This window comes from Eptesicus fuscus, chromosome 3 (genome assembly GCF_027574615.1).
Source record: "Eptesicus fuscus isolate TK198812 chromosome 3, DD_ASM_mEF_20220401, whole genome shotgun sequence".
NCBI lineage: Eukaryota > Metazoa > Chordata > Mammalia > Chiroptera > Vespertilionidae > Eptesicus > Eptesicus fuscus.
Genome location: NC_072475.1, coordinates 32,125,938 through 32,143,096, shown reverse-complemented (window position 1 = coordinate 32,143,096; position 17,159 = coordinate 32,125,938). Strand labels below are relative to the sequence as shown.

Here is a 17,159-nt window from a genome sequence, read left to right as displayed (position 1 = left end):
ATTATGCTAAGTGAAATAAGCCAGACACAAAAGAACATATAATACAAGATCCCACCTATATGAGAAATCTAAAGTAGTCAAACTCCTTTTTCTTTTTTAATCTGGCTAGAAGTTTATCAATTTCATTAATTTTTTAATGAGCTAGCTTTAGGTTTCATTGCGTTTTCTCTGTTGTTATTGTCTTACGTTGCATTGAGTTCCATTCATCTATTCTTCCCTTTCTTCTTACATTAGGTTTAATTTTTCCTTTTTCTGTCTTCTTAAGATGGAAGCTCTGATCATTGATTTCAAATGTTGTCCTTCTCATATAAATATTTAAAGCTATAAGAAAGGAGCATTTACTTGGAAGTCCATGTTAACATCTCTGGAATCAGGATAGATCTTACCTTCAGTAACATCTTACAGTTATAACTCTCACCACATGTTCTTTCTTAGTGGTACACACAGTAATGAAGCACCTTGCCATCATCAGTGTCCTAGATTCAGTGAAATGCAGTATCATATAATTCTTTTGAACTTAGTTTATCTAATAATTACTTAGTAAAGATCCTGACACAATGATACTTGGGCATCATAGCTGCTCTCTCTTTGCCATTGTTTATACTTTGTTTATATCAGTCTTTTATCTTTTCATTATCCTTAAAATTAAGGGTTCCTTGAGAGCTATCTTAAGATCCTCCAAAGTAACTAGTGGAATATTCTGCATACAGGGTGCACAATGCTTGTATAGTAAATAAAGGATAAGAGACTTAATTGCTGAGCATAGCTTTAGAAGTGGCCCCAAAACTGAAGCCCTCTGAGTCCATAATTAATGTACATATAAAAAAATTGCAAGTATGTATATGTTGTTGGATATATCTCATCTTCAGTGAACTAGCAGTGTACAGTGATGTACTTTTTTACTTGAAACAGAACTCTTTTTAATTCATCGTAAATCTTTTGCTGCACTTTTTGTTAGACATAGATTACCTTTGAGTTGTTTCCTATTCTGAATTAAATATGCAAGTATTTATACTGTATATACCCCCACTATTTGTCTGTTTTCTTAGTAATCTCACCCAATATGTGTTTCCTTTGGATATGTTATGTCTGAGTTTTTAATTTTCTTTGAGTGAATGAAATAGAGCATAAAATTAATGCTTTTAATCTCTTTAGCTCCTTAAAACCCTGTTGTTGTCACCTTCTTAGAGGACTTCCTGGCAAGGCAGTATTACAGCCTAGTGTTCAATAAGGATTTAATCCATATACAGTCTCCTCTTCCTACAGGTCTAGCATTTCAGCAGATGAAGTTTTCTTGTTTGTTTTTCCTCGTTACAGGGGAGGTATATCACATATAGATTTAACTGACTTCAGACCTCAACCCCAAGGGAAAAAGTGACTCTACTGTATGCTTAGCTGCCTGTGGCATTACTAAAAAGAAGAGCCAATGGTTTATCCTCACATTGGAAACACTTTATCAGTGAGCCTGCCTTCTCTTTTTTGCTCAGAAAGACCCAGGTTTCATGGACACTGCTCCTTGGAAGCCAGCGTGTATGTTTATCAGTTAGAACACTTTTGGCTTGGATTAACAGAATGCTCATCTAAAAAGTGGCTTAAACAATGAGGATTCACTTGTCTCACGTAATGAGAAATCCAAAGTTAGGCAATCCTAAGGTTGGTGGAGTGGTCTAGTGATTTCACCATTCTGGTCTTTCCCTTACAATGGTTCTCAACCTTTCTAATGCCGTGACCCTTTAATACAGTTCCTCATGTTGTGGTGACCCCCAACCATAAAATTATTTTCTTTGCTACTTCATAACTGTAATTTTGCTACTGTTATGAATCGTAATGTAAATATCTGTGTTTTCTGATGGTCATAGGCTCTACAGCAGCGGTTCTCAACCTGTGGGTCGCAACCCACAGGTTGAGAACCGCTAGCAGGGTCGCCTAAGACCCTGGTTGGGGGTCACCACAACATTTATTAAATAATTTTATGGTTGGGGGTCACCACAACATGTATTAAAGGGTCGCGGCATTAAAAAGGTTGAGAAACACTGCTTAGAATTTCAATATGACTGCAACACAGCCTCATGCAACATCCACCCTAAAGCCTCTTTTCCTGTTTTGAGCGACGGTGTGTCTCTCTATCACCAAAAAAGAAAAACTTTTCCATGAACCCCACATATCGCCCCCTCATATACCTCATTGTCAGGATTGTGTGACATTGTGCAGGAGTTGGGAGAAGCAAGCGTGTAGAATATTTACACTATATGGTGGGAACAAGGAAGAAAAAGGTGGAGAATGGCTGCTAGCTGGGCAACCAACAGTGTCTGCATGTGTGTGTATGTGTGCATACATGAGTAAGATGTATAGAGAGAAATCTAGGTTGGCTTTTTGTATGGACAAAGGCTCATGCTTCCATATGAACTTGTACATGGACTTATATGGATGACCTGCCACAGTGGAGGAGGAGGATGGCATTTGTGCTAAAATTGCATTTGCTTCCTATGACACAATTAGAACTTTGTATGTTGTTTTAGTTACTTGAAATTTTGTGATTTCAGGTTGAGTCCAGAAATCTTCCTGAAACGCCCTGTGGTTGAAGGAAATCGTTGGAGGTTGGACTACATTCTTAAACGAAAAGCAGTACGTACTTTCCAGACAAGTGCTGATGTGATTTCTTAAATGCTTATCGCCTCTTAAATGCCTTTTCTTTTCAAAGTCTTTCCTGTATACTTATAACATTTTTTTTTAGAATTGGATAAAAAAAGTAGAATACTTTCTGTTTTCAAATTCATTTGGTTCTGATTTTTTTCCTGTTGTTCTTAAATGCATAATATTTTAGCCTAATACACAGCATGACTTTTATTAGCAATTCTAATTTTTATTTTTTTAATCAGTTATGGGTACTTAATTTTATAGTCAAAATTTGTGATGAAATTTTATTAATGGATGATAAAAGATGAAATGAAACATAGCATTTTATTTTACTTACTAGAGGCCCGGTGCACGAAAATCGTGCATGGAGGGGGGTGTCCCTCAGCCCAGCCTGCACCCTCTCCAATCTGGGACCCCTTGAGGGATGTCTGACTGCCTGTTTAGGCCCTAACCCTAAACCATCGGGATCAGGCCTAAACGGGCAGTCGGACATCTCTCTCACAATCCAGGACTGCTGGCTCCCAACTGCTCACCTGCCTGCCTTCCTGATTGCCCCTAACCACTTTTGCCTGCCAGCCTGATCACCCCCTAACCACTCTCCTGCCAGCCTTATTGATGCCTAACTGCTCCCCTGCCAGCCTGTTTGCCTCTAACTACCCTCCCCTGCAGGCCTGGTTAGAACCCCCTAACTGCCCTCCCCTGCAGGCTTGATTGCCCCCACTGCCCTCTCTTGCAAGCTTGGTCCCTCCCAACTGCCATCCCCTGCTGGCCATCTTGTGTCCACATGGGGGCAGGATCTTTGACCACATGGGGGCAGCCATCTTGTGTGTTGGAGTGATGGTCAATCTGCATATTACTCTTTTATTAGATAGGATAGAGGCCTGGTGCATGGGTGAGGGCCAGCTGGTTTGCCCTGAAGGGTGTCCCGGATCAGGGTGGGGGTTCCCTTGGGGTGTGGGGTGGCCTGGGCGAGGGGCCTGTGGCGGTTTGCAGGCCGGCCACGCCCCCTGGCGACCCAAGCGGAGGCCCTGGTATCTGGGGTTTATTTATCTTCTACAATTGAAACTTTGTAGCCTGGTGTGGAGCCAAGCCTCCTGCTTGCTCCATGGTGGCCGTCATTTCTGATGTGATTTATGTATCTTCTATAATTGAAACTTTGTAGCCTTAAGCAGAGGCCAGGGCTTCAGAAGCTTGGCTTCCTCCATCGCCGGGGACAACCCTAGCCTCCTGCTCTTTCCAGCTCCATGGGTGCCGCCATTTCTGTTTTGATTTATGTATCTTCTATCATTGAAACTTTGTAGCCTTGAGTGGAGGCCTAGGCCGGCAAAGGCAGGAGGAAAGCTTGGCTTCCTCCATTGCCAGGGAAACCCAAGCCTCCCTCCTGCTCTCCGTGGTTGCAGCCTCTTGTTTGGGTTTATTTGCATATTCGCTCCTGATTGGCTGGTGGGTGTGGCTTGTGGGCATGGCTTGTGGGTGTAGCGGAAGTATGGTCAATTTGCATATTACTCTTTTATTAGCTAGGATTATGCTGTTATTTGAGCAAAAGACAAAGTCATTTGAGATTTCACTCAGATGGGGCCAAGCTTATGTTGAAGAATATCAAGGAAGAGGGACATTAAGAATTGGTGCTGTTTTATTTCAGTTTGGGGACAATTCCTGGTAATGTGAAATGGTTTCCTGTGCAGTTGACCATGTAGATTCTGGGTGAGCACTGAGTGTGCTCTTTTTGTTATAAAAAATAAATAACTGAATCAGTATAGCAGGTTCATCGAAGACTATTATACATGCATATTTCTAATGGAATTTTTTTATGTAGTTGGCCCTTAACCAAGTTAAATTAAGGTGAATTAGAATAGAATTGGATTTCTTGTTAGTCACATTCAAATGGGGGGTGCTAACCTTTTTACTATTATTTGAAACTGTCTTAATCTTGTTTATTCTATCATTAAACATTCCTGCAGAATTTGTAGATCCTAAGTAATCATGGGTAGTATTTTACTATTCATCACAGCCTACACTCATTTCTTTTCCCCATCCTTTATATTCCCCTACCTCTTGACCAACTCACCTTTTCCTTTTCCTTCAATGTCTTTTCCCCATGTTTTTACTTTAGGATTTTTGCAAATATCATAATATAATCTGAGCTCACTGCTAATATTGAAGGCTGAAATTGATAATCTTTATTTCAGACAGATGTCTTGCCACACAGCATCATTTCCATGCCTAATCTAATGTGTTGTTTGAACAAAAGTCTATTCACAAAATTGGAAATTCTGGTCTTGAAAAGCATTATTTGCATAGTCATTAAATAATTTAGCATACAGTTATCTCCTGATCCACGTACTACATATACTAATTACTAATTCGTGTATGAAAAGGATTCCTTCTCTGCCCATGGAAGGCTTGCTCAAGGACTCATGTTCTGAGCTCAATCCTAGGATTACCAAATGTGTTTCTGTATGTTGAATGGGCTGTAATTTTCTCCAGGAGTCAATCATACTAGTAAATCCTCCCTTTACAGTAGTTATCCAAACACTTTACTGTTTTAGCTTTCAATCAACATGTATTTGCTGAATGCCTGTGAGTGCAGGGCACTTGGCTAATCATATGTGAATGTACATAAATAAGAAGCATGATTCTTGACCTGAAGGAGCTTTAAAATCTACACAAGAGTCAATTGAGTACAGAGACAGGGCCAGGATTCAAAGGCAGGAGGAAGAGCATTGGGAGGTCTGGTGGGGAACTCCTCAGGACATGAGAGATTTAGGGCATTTAGAATGAGCAACAAAATTACAAAGAAGAAGTTTCTAGATTTAGGAAATGTGGTGTGGAAACAGGAATTCAGAAGGCTTTGCCAGTCACAGTAAGGTGACAAGGTTGACAACACCTGAGTGTTAGCATAGTTAGGGTGGTGGATCAAGATGGGAAGGCAGGCTGCAGCTAGGACGTGAAAGGTTGATGATCCAAGCCAGTGGTTCGGGCTTTATGCAGTACAGTGGGGATCTACTGGGTTGGGGGTGTTATGGAAGAAGGGTGATCTGATCAAAATGATGTGTTGGAAGGTGAATCTAGTAGTGGGAGGAACAAACTCAGATTTAGAGAGCTAAAGTTTAGATCATTTGAGTATGAGATGTGTACAGAACATCTAAGTAAGTTCCAGAAAGTAGTCAATGCCAGAACAGAGCTCAGGAGAAAGATCCTGCAAGCCAGGCCCTCGACTTCATGTTAGCTGGCAGATGTTTGTTTATCCCTTTAGTGTACCTGCCCAGTTTCCTTTTCTATCACAACCATGGCTTCTCTTCGCTTTTATTGCCTCTGAACCCTGGTGAGGTGGACACCAGGGTCCAGTAATTATTATGGTCTGATAATGGTGGTTTATTTGAATTTTATCAGCTTCCTGAAACTTGTGATTTTTGAATTGTGGATAATGATTTTTAAATTTTCCTAAGGAGATAGTAACACTGTTAAATATTAATTAGTGTTACTATGAGAAATATTAATTTCTCAGTGGGTCATTTAGCAGAATTGCTCTTCTGTAATCTAGCTATACCATATTATTAAGTTGGTCATGCTTTTTTAACACTTGGATCATTCCAAATTGACATTTCATATGCTTATGAACACTGTTTCATATGAATAATTTTGTTTCTGAAAGCCACTAATTTCACAAAGTAGCGGGTTGATAACATTTGTTTTTGCATTAATGGGTCCCAGAGGTCCACAAGGTGGATTTAAATAAATGATTTTTTTCCTTCCATTTGATTGTGCAGATTTTAGAGAAGGAACTTAGTGATTCTGCCTCATTGCCAACATATAGGCAAACATCTCTTAAAATGGCTATTTCTTAGGGGGAAAAATACAATATTTTGTTTCTCTGTAATAACCGAGTTGATATTTTCCTGTCTCTTGGGTCTTCTGATATGCATTGTTATTATTTAAAATAGTCTAAGCTAATCTTGAGAGGCAGAGAGTTTACTATTCAAATCAGCATCCCGAGGTTTCCCACAGTCCTGCATTGTCTACACTAACAGGTGAGATCATTTGCTTCATGGTTATGGGTAACTATATCCTTGTACCCAACTGGTATATTTCAACCTTAGAGATATGTAATACTTCTGATGAGACTTGCACCAAAAGAATCCTCAAGCATAGCGACCTGGGGGCTTACAGAAAAAGCTGTAGGTCCTCAGGGGGCTTTTGTCATCTGGTTAATTTCTTACTGTCCCGGATCACAGTGCACATTCTAGAGTTGCAGTCTGTGAGCAAATGGGAGAGAAGGATATCCAGGTTTATCAAATGAGATAAATAATCATATCTCTGCCCAAAAAATCAAAGAGAATCTTATTAAAGTGGTGACCTGGAAGGGGATGGCAGGGAAGGGAGAAGACATGTTCAACTTTGAGGTCTGTGCTTTAGACAAAACTGGTTTTTAAAAAAACACCACACAAAACAACTCACAAGCATTTGTGATCTTACATCCCAATGCTGCCTGCAATTAACTGGCAAGGATACGGATTTTTTTCATTCCTGGGAATTCCTGGACAAGTGATAAAATGAGTGATTAGCCTGTGGAACTGTAAGCTATGCTCTCTTCAAGCAGTGGACAGACCTGGCTGCATCCAGAAGATATTTTGACCACAGTACTTTGAGCAATCTGAGAAAACGCTGGCTCAGAAACAAAGTCTCTTGATTTCAACTCTGAAAAATTTGTATGTTTTTTTTGTTTTTGCATGTCTGATGTATATCTAAAACTCCTAAAACTTCCTACTGCTGACAGTATTGTGTCTGTTCTACTTGAGTAAAAGCAAATTAGAAAAGAGGACAGAACGTTCACCTTTGGAAAATCAAGTTTAATGACATTGATTCTGCGGAACCTTTGGGTTAGTTGACTTGAGTAGAGATAAGAAACATGGTGTTGCGTAGTCAAATCCAAGCCATTCCTTTGTTTTCCTACTTCTCCTATTAATACTTTCCTTCCATCTCTCTAAGTAAAAGTCGATAAAAGGCATTAGAAAAACATTGGCTGTTTGAAAAGTATATTTTTTAAAATTACCGTTAATATTAGTCCTTTTGTTTTCTTTCTAATTTGGATTTCATTTTGCATAAATATTTCCCACATTTGTGTAAGTTTCCGCAATTATGATCCAGGAAATGCCTTTGTTTCCAAGGAACCTTTTTTCCTTTGCCATTTTGAGTTTATGAGAGTGTTGCAATGCATTGACCAAAAGAAGAGGACTTTTATTGCTTTATTATCACAGAAGTCTTGTCACTAATTAACTGTTTATTGTAGATGTGAGCAAATAATTGTAAACCAGACTGTGTAAAAATGAACTTTTTATATTTAATTACTTCCTTATTAGTCATTTGTATTTAAGGTAAAAAGACTCAAGGTCTCTACCCTATTTCCTCTAGAGTTCATTTATTTCAATGATTAAAGACACAGTACAGAAGAAAATGTCAGGTATGATAGATGGAGGGTAATGATGTAATCCATTAGCATTAACATCTCTGTTATTTCAAAAATCCATTCGTTATGCAGGTAAATTGAAAATTGTAAGATTCAGGCCAGTTCCTAAGTTGTGACTACTTTTCTTACGAGTGAGTAATAATCTCATAATTCTAAGAAGTAGAATTTCATCCATTTGAAACAAATCAACCATGATGAAAAATATCAGTTGTAATGTACTATAACTTAGGTTGAAATTTTAGGTTTTAAACTTTGTATCTTTCAATGGGAGGCTATTTTTGGATAACTGTTATTCAGTGCTGAATCCTAAAATATTCAAATAGCAAAGTAAACCTGAACAATAGAGGAGAAAAATAACATAAGGGGTAGTTAGGTTTTTTTAGAACCCTCAATCAGTGATTCACAGCTGAGCACTCCCTGGCCAGAGCATTAGCCATTAGTCTGTTCACTTCTTGTCTACACTTTCACTTCCTGATCTCTTTTTATTTATTTATTTATTTTTTTAATTTTATTTTAATTTACTTTATTGATTAAGGTATCACATATTTGTCATCAACCCCCTCCCCCCATTCCCTTCCCAACCCCCCCCCCCCACATACAAGCCCCCCTCCCCCTGTTGTCCGTGATCACTGGTTAGGCTCATATGCAAGCACACAAGTCCTTTGGTTGAGTAGGCCCTGAGCATTCCTGGTGCTAGGCTGGATTTAGATATCCTAGACCCCAGTTCCCCGGATCCTGGGTGCAAAACATCTCCATCAAGTCTTGTTGCAGTGAGAGGGCATCTGCTGTCAGCCAAGTCTCTGTTACCTGGATCCCGATTTGAGCTGGGCATGTGAAGCTGAGCAGCCATGGGGGCAGGAGATCTCCTTCAGCAGGGGTGAGGGTTCAGGCCCCTGCAAACTTGGGGGCGTGAAGGTCTGTGCCCCACCTCTGTTGACCCCCAAGTTCTTTCCTGATGGCCCCTATGCGACTGTGCCTGTCTTAGGTTGTTCCTTCCCTGAGGAATCTTACCCGTCTCTGGCTAACCAGCCATCCTCCGGGGCCAAGCAGGGTGATGTGCGGTTTAGTTCTGTCTCCTTGGTCACCTATGCCCCCATGGCCTCCACGCCCAGCACCTGCCTTGGGATCCCCTCGCCTGCTGGCAGGGTCCCAGCACTGATCACATATTTTGTGGAACCCAGGTTTCTTCTCCAAGGAGGCCCAGCTCATCCCACTGGGCAAGAGACAGATCCATGGTACTAGCCATCACGAGGTTTCAACCTTGGCATGAACAGAAGCTCAGGCAACAGCTGTGGACAATTGGATTGTGAGAAGCAGGTCCCTCTTGGCCAAAAGGGCAAGAGGGGCCAATTTAGAATGCTCAGGTGACTTCCCAGGGGCCCTCTACATAGTGGAAGGGGTTAAACCCTTTCATGTCCTTTTTAAATTGCTGCCAGACATTCAAAGAATTAGTTGGTAAGTTTGTTTGGGGTAATTATATAATATGCTGTTGTAATTCTAAAATATCTAGAGATGTGTTACGTTTGTCTCCAAGCACCAAACAGATGACTTCCCCCTGCCCCCCAATGGGTGTGAGGAACTATTATAAATAATGGGGGTGATCCAAATCTGGGAAAAATTTTAATGACAGTGTAGAATAATATCATGTAAGGATATTCTTTGTTCTAGTCCATGGCAATACCCTTTCAAACTGGCTGTCTATTTCCTTTTGTATAGACAAGGTCTTAGTTACATTTTCTGCACTTCTACCGCGGGCAAGTAGTGATAGTAGTGACACCTTTCTTTGGTGTCCACGCAAGCCAGAAACCTCTCTTTAATTTTACACACAAAGGGGAATTGTTTTTATTTTGTGTCATACAAAAGGGAAGCTGGGTGGAGACCCCTGTGTATTTATACTTTCTTGCCCCACCCATGGACCTCCTGGATGACCAAGGTGTTTGGTATTATTGGTAACTACATTAGTCAGGGGATCAGCCCACATGAGTGGTCTTACCCATGAAGAGTCAGGAGCATAAGTCCAAAATACTTACCCTCTTGTCCCGGGTAAAATTACCTTACATCTGATGATTGCTAGCATGGCTGGAAAGGCGTTCTCGTGCATTCTTGGTTTTCTGGTTACCTCACAATTTCTTCCCTGAGGTTTGACATTATGATTGATGTTTCTCTGTTTCTGGATCTATTTTTCCCCCCTTCCTGATCTCTTTACTCAAGTAATAGTTATATCATTATAACAAATTATGAGCAAGTTCCAAAAGTCCACTGATAACCAGGGAAATAGAATGACTACTTTTTTTTTTTTCAGAGCAAGAATTAATCTTCTCCTAGTACTCACATTTCCTCAATGCAACCCAGAGTGTAAATCTAGTGTGTCCCTGCAAAAATGTATACACTTCTTAAATAATATCAAGAAAGTTTAATTATTCGTATTATGAAGTAATATATTATAAGGCTTTAGGGGCCAAAATAATACTTCTTGGTTTTGGCAGAACAATATTTGGGAATTGTATATGTGTTTGGTTTACTCCAAATTTTACATCCTGCAACTTAAAATATAAACTCCTATATTATTTTTCATTTTAAATATATTCGTATTGATTTCAGAGAGGAAGGGAGAGGGAGAGAGAGATAGAAACATCAATGTTGAGAGAGAATCATTGATCAGCTGCCTCCTGCACACCCCACACTGGGGATGGAGCCTGCAACCCGGGCATGTGCCCTAACTGTGAATCAAACCATGACCTCCTGGTTCATAGGTCAATGCTCAACCACTGAGCCATTTATGACTCAAATTTCCGTTATAAACAATGCCTAATTATCATGGGTTATTCATTTACAATTCAAATTATTCTCTGCCACTATAATTTATTAGATATGCCTACATCTCTAATACTTTAGGAAGTATTATGAAATATTTCTTATAGTCTAATCTCTGGGATATTAAGTGCCTACTTTAGATACATTATCCAATGTGTATGCAATATGTTTCAGAATGCTTTCAGAGCTGCTGGGTATAGAGAGTGCAAATTTAAATGCTGCAAACTGCACAGCAATACCGAGGATGCACACCTAAAAAGTAAAAACGTAGCACAGGAAGTGGGGGTAAATAAAACTGCGTGTCCTGGATAAGTACATTCTGATCTATATGTTGAAGGGGGAACCATCTGAGTGGACATGGAGAAGGGGAGGGATATTTGGGGGCGGGCGATTTAGCATAGGCTGAAACCTTGTCACCAGTCAGAACTAGAAAAGGAGGTACTGCTACTTTTTTGTACTACCAGCTGCTGAACATTCTCCTTTTTGATGGTTAATATTAATAATAAATGTTATTTCTATAACATTTAAAGTTTTCCAGACACCTTTGATTTAATTTGACCCTCATAATGGTTTGTCTATTTTCTTTTAGCTCCAAGTGTTCATTTGTGTGAGGCTGCTAAAATTCTGGGATTTTTGAATGTTAGAGAAGCTGACTTCTGAAGTCATTTCACTGGTGAAATTGACATTAATGATTCAATTATGGGTTCAGAGTGTGAACCAATACATTTATCTCCTAAAGATTAAGAAATGTGCCCTAGCCAATTTGGTTCAGTGATTAGACCTTTGGCCCTTAGACTGAAGGGTTTGATTTTGGTCAGGAGGCAACCAATCACACATCAATTTATCCATTTAAATAATTTTTTTAAAGAAAAATTCTAGCCCGGCTGGCATGGCTCAGTGGTTGAGTGTCGACCTACCAACCAGTAGGTCATGGTTCGATTCCAGGTCAGGGTACATGCCTGGGTTGCAGGCTCGGACCCCAGCAAGGGGCGTGGAGGAGGCAGATGATCAATGATTCTCTCTCATCATAAATGTTTCTATTTCTCTCTCCCTCTTCCTTTCTCTCTGAAATCAATAAAAAACAAAATTAAAAAAACAACAACAACAAACAACAAAAAATTCTTTGAAACATACCCCAGGAACATTAAGGGATATTTAGTTTAACTTATATCAGAGGTTTGTTTTTAATCACTTCAACAGTTGAAGTATAATAAAAACAAACAAATGGTAAGAACTCCTTCTTTTTTGCATGCATATAAGCCTAACCAATGGACACAGACAACAGGGGGGTGAGGGCATGAGTTGGGGGGATAGGGGAGTAATGTGGGAAGGACACATATGTAACACCTTAATCAATAAAGAAATTAAAGATAAATAAAATAAAATAAAAACAAACAACAACAACAAAAAAACAACAAAAAACCCAAACCTTAACATGAATCAGATCAAAGCTTTCTAAATGATATGTGTTTGGAAATGTTCTCAGGTGTAAGACTCTGAGACACACTTAGTAGTTGAGATTATAATTTCAAGGTTCTGTCTCTAGTCAAATATTGACACTGTCTTGGCATAACAAATTGTAGGAATGGAAGAAAGATAATATTTATTTTTTACATCTGGGTCTTAATATACATACATTTTCGTTTCACCTTCCTTGTGTTGTTCATTAATATTTTACAATACTTGTTTGTAGAAGAAATTTTAGAAAATACAGTGCACAGAAAGGAAGAAGAAAAAGAAAACCACAACCTACCTACAGAAATTCTCATTCCTGCCTGTGTTTTCTCCTGTGACAGCAAGAGGGGGTGAGGATCTTCATAATACTCTACAAAGAGGTGGAACTTGCACTTGGAATAAACAGTGAATACAGCAAGAGGACTTTAATGCGTCTACACCCCAACATAAAGGTATTCGGGTTCATCTTGCTGAACCATGTTTCTTCTTTATTATTCTGTAGTTTTTCAGGTTTATTTTGCTTTGAGCAGTGGTAATGTGTAGAATTCCCTAACTTATATATTCAATAAATAGCATTGTGTTCTTCTCAGAAATGAAAGAAAATACTATACTTTTTTAATATTTCTAATATTGATGGAGTCAACAAGGGTCACATTTTGGCTTTTCTCACCCTGATTAGAGGCCTGCTGTACAAACTTGCACTGGTAGGGTCCCTAGGCCTGGCCGGCATTCAGGGTTGATCAGGGCCTTCCGGCTGCTGGCTGGGGTCTCCCTTCCCCAGCTGCTGGCTGCCAGCCAGGGCCTTCCTTCGTTCCTTCATTCTGTGCCGCCCCCTGGTGGTCAGCTCATGTCATAGTGAGCGATCGAACTCCTGGTCTCCTGGTCGAACTCCCAAGGGGACACTTTGCATATTAGTCTTTTAGATAGATAGATAGATAGATAGATAGATAGATAGATAGATAGATAGATAGATAGATAGATAATTTAGTCAAGAGCACACTTCCTAGAGTTGTTTTGAGGCCTGTCAAGTTTCCATTCTCCTCATTAAGATGATCCCGGAATCTCTAAAATGTGATCTCCCTGTGGCATCTCTTGAATACTGATAGCAACAAAGAGAGCTCCTTTAGGACTTAAAGTACTTTTCTTTTTTAAAAATATATATACATTTTCTATTGATTTCAGAGAAGAAGGGAGAGGGAGATAGAAACATCAATGATGAGAGAGAATCATTGATCGGCTGCCTGCTGCACGCCCCACACTGGGAATCGAGCCCACAACCCCAGGCATGTGCCTTGACTGGGAATAGAACCCTGACCTCCTGGTTCATAGGTCAATGCTCAACCACTGAGCCATGCCGGCCAGGCCTTAAATTACTTTTCTTCATAGCATCTTGTATAAAATACTAATAAAGTAAACAAGCACAATAAGCAATTCAAAAAAAGCTATTTGATATTTACCAAAGACCTAAAGCTTATCAATAAATATTTCCCATTCAGCCCTGGCCAGTGTTCTCACTGGGTAGAGCATTGGCCTATGCACCAAAGGGTCTTGGGTTCCATTCCTGCATTTAGAGAGAATTCTTTACAAACAGGAAGTTGATAACTCCTCAAAGTACCCTTCAAATTAAGAGCTGCCAAAATATCTATCTCCCTATATTCATATGCTTCCTATTTTGACTCCATGGCTGCCAAAAGATCAATATAGTTATGAAAAAATTTGCCACAGATAGAGATGTTGTTTAAACATTTTTAGAGTTTTTTTGTTTTTAAATAATACCAGATATATCCTTTTAGGGGGGAAAGGGAATTAGCTATTTCATTGAGCTGACTTCTATAGGAATATGTGCCCAAACTTCAAGATAAATGGCAGTTTCCCCAAAATGTAGGGTGGATGGGGGTGGGGGATGCTTCAGATGTAACTAGGAGTCTTCCCAGTTAAATACTGAGAATAAAAGGAGAAGTTTGGGGATTTTCTTTGGTGTATACAGAGCCCATTTTGGTATTTGAATTATAGAAAATGCCACTCAGGGGTGAAAACAGAAGGACATTTAAAAAATCATGTTACATATGCAATTTTTTCCTCTTAAGGTGATGAGGCACCCAGATCACGTGTCGTCCGCTGTATATCTGTGGGCTCATCATGAGAAACTTGTCATCATCGACCAGTCGGTGGCCTTTGTGGGTGGGATCGATCTGGCCTATGGCAGGTGGGATGACAATGAGCACAGACTCACGGACGTGGGCAGCGTGAAGCGTGTCATCTCTGGACCTTCGATGTGTTCCCTCCCAGTGAGTAATTTCACCTTTACAGAACTGCATAAGAGGGACACAGTTTGTGTAAATATATATTGCTAGAGGCCCGGTGCACGTGGGGTCCCTCGGTGTGCTTACAGGGATCGGGCCGAAACCCGCCGTCCAACATCCCCCAGGGATGTAGTAGTGCGGGAAGCAGCAGGCAACTGGGGAGGAGCCTGGGCCGGGCGCCTCGCCACTCCCACTCATCCTGGCCCCACTGCGCCTGTCACCACTGGGTAGGCTTGCTGCCGCTCCGCTGTGGTTTCTGCGCACCCGTCCTAGGGCGATACTGGTGTGCCCATGACCGAGAAGTGGCCGTGGGCTCACGCCCAGTCAGTCCCAATGCTGGTCTGGATCCTGGTCCCAGTCCGGATGGTGGAGGGGTGTGCAGGGGGAGTGTCTGTAGGAGAGGCTCACACCACCACAGCTGCACTCACCAGCCGTGAGCCCGTCATCTGGCGACCATCAGTCAGCTGAGCAGTGCTCCCACTGTGGGAATGCACTGATCACCAGGGGGCAGCTCCTGCATTGAGCATCTGCCCCCTGGTGGTCAGTGCGTGTCATAGCAACCGGTTGAATGGTCAAACGGCCAAACAGTTGAACAGTCGCTTAAGTTTTTATATATATAGACTAAAGGCCTAGTGCACAAAATTTGTGCATGGGTAGGGTCCCTAGTGGCTGCCAGCTGTCAGTTGGGGCCTCCCTTCCTTGGCTGCCAGCTGCTGGCCAGGGCTTTCCTTCATTCCGTGCCGCCCCCTGGTGGTCAGCGCACATCATAGCGAGCAATAGAACTCCCGGTCAGTCGAATTCCTGAGGGGACACTTTGCATATTAGGCTTTTATATAGATAGACTAGAGGCCTGATGCACGAAATTCGTGCACTCGGGGGTGGGGGGTACCCACCCTGGCCTGTGCCCTCTCACAGTGCAGGAGCCCCGCAATCCATAGCCCCAAAGAGATAGGCCCCACCCACCCATCTAGGGCTCCTCGATGGATTGCCCCAAAGAGGTAGGCCAGAGCCGGGGGTCCCACCTCCGCGCCGCACGGAGCCGCAGAACCCCCAGGCCCCACTGCGTGGAGCCACCAGGACCCCTGGCATCGCCACGCAGAGCCACCAGGACCCGCCTCTGCGCTGCACACACAGCATCAAGTCCCCGCCCACCCGCACGCACCCGCTGCGCATGCAGCCTCTTGGTGATGGATTGTGATGGCATGAGGATGTGATGACCATTTGCATATTAGCTCTTTATTATATAGGATAGCCTGACTGATTGATTGAGTGAGAGTGACTTTGAGTCAAACATAGACTCACCTGGTTTGTTTCTTCTCTTGTAAGAAGAGAAAATAGATTCAATGGAGCATTTGCTCTCTCATACTCCACTCCTTTGTTGTCCATTTAGATTAAAGATCTATTTGCTATTAGGAAAACAGTTTATAAACAAAAATGTGCAGCAATTGAACTGTAAGTTAAATAAGCTGCCTTATTATATGCAGGTAACTGCCAAGGTTTTTGGAATCTTCCTACTTAAAGACATATAAAATAGGGTAGGTAATTCTATTTGAAAGTAGGAGGTTAATAATTTCACAGACTACCTTTAAACCAAGAGCTGCCAAAATATATCTATATCCCTATATTCATATACTTATTATCTCAACTCAAGTGGTTGCCAAAATATCAATATACGTATTAAAAAAGCTGATGGGCTTCCTCCTATTTTACTGCTGGCTATGTTGGTACTTTTTCTGGGGAAACTGAAATGTAGTGAATTGGTAACAGGGAGGATAATTGACAGAAAAAGCACTACTTACTTAATATTTAGCAGAGAAAGTTCAGTGGCTCAACCGTGAGCATAACTTATATAATTGTGTTTGAGATAAGACAATTAATTGATATGAAATTTCAGGAATTTGGCCTGAAAGAGTAACTACAATGGGACGCCTGCTATGCCTTGGGCAGTATTTAAACCGTTCACAAGAATCCCTGCTGCCCTGCGGCTGACCTCACACCTTACTGTGTGTCTGTTAGAAACTTCTATCCTGCGCCACCTGTACACCTCACAGCACAGTGTACTTGATGCGGTGTCTTTCTGTTTCGTTTTGAATAGTCTTCACAGGCTGAAGTGACAGAATCTGTGGAATCCTTAAGCCTCAAAGATAAAAAGGAGCCTGCTAAAAATCTGCCCATCCTGAAGAGTGCCGATGATATGGATTCAAAACTGAAAGGCATAGGCAAACCCAGCAAGTTCTCCAAATTCAGCCTCTACAGGCAGCTGCACAGGCACCACCTGCACGGCTCCGACAGCCTCAGCAGCATCGACAGCGCCTCCAGTAAGTCGTCCTCGTGGCCAGACCTGATCGGGACCACGCTCTGTGCCTCCGTAGCCAGACGCTGCACCCCCGCTTTTAGAATCTCCCTTTCTGTGGGGGAGTGAAGGGGTCAATGCCGACAGGTCACTAGATCATCGTATTCAACATCTCGCCATCGCCTGGCCT

General features: G+C 41.4%; 1 protein-coding gene across 1 annotated transcript in view; it reads left to right on the top strand.

Annotated features, from left to right (window-relative positions):
- Positions 1-17,159, top strand: part of PLD1 (phospholipase D1) — a 122,180-nt gene that overhangs the window by 35,356 nt on the left and 69,665 nt on the right. The window contains exons 11-14 of the mRNA XM_054713729.1: positions 2,544-2,625; positions 12,715-12,825; positions 14,461-14,661; positions 16,772-16,994. Coding sequence (XP_054569704.1) covers positions 2,544-2,625; positions 12,715-12,825; positions 14,461-14,661; positions 16,772-16,994 — 617 coding nt within the window. The remainder of the gene's footprint in view (positions 1-2,543; positions 2,626-12,714; positions 12,826-14,460; positions 14,662-16,771; positions 16,995-17,159) is intronic.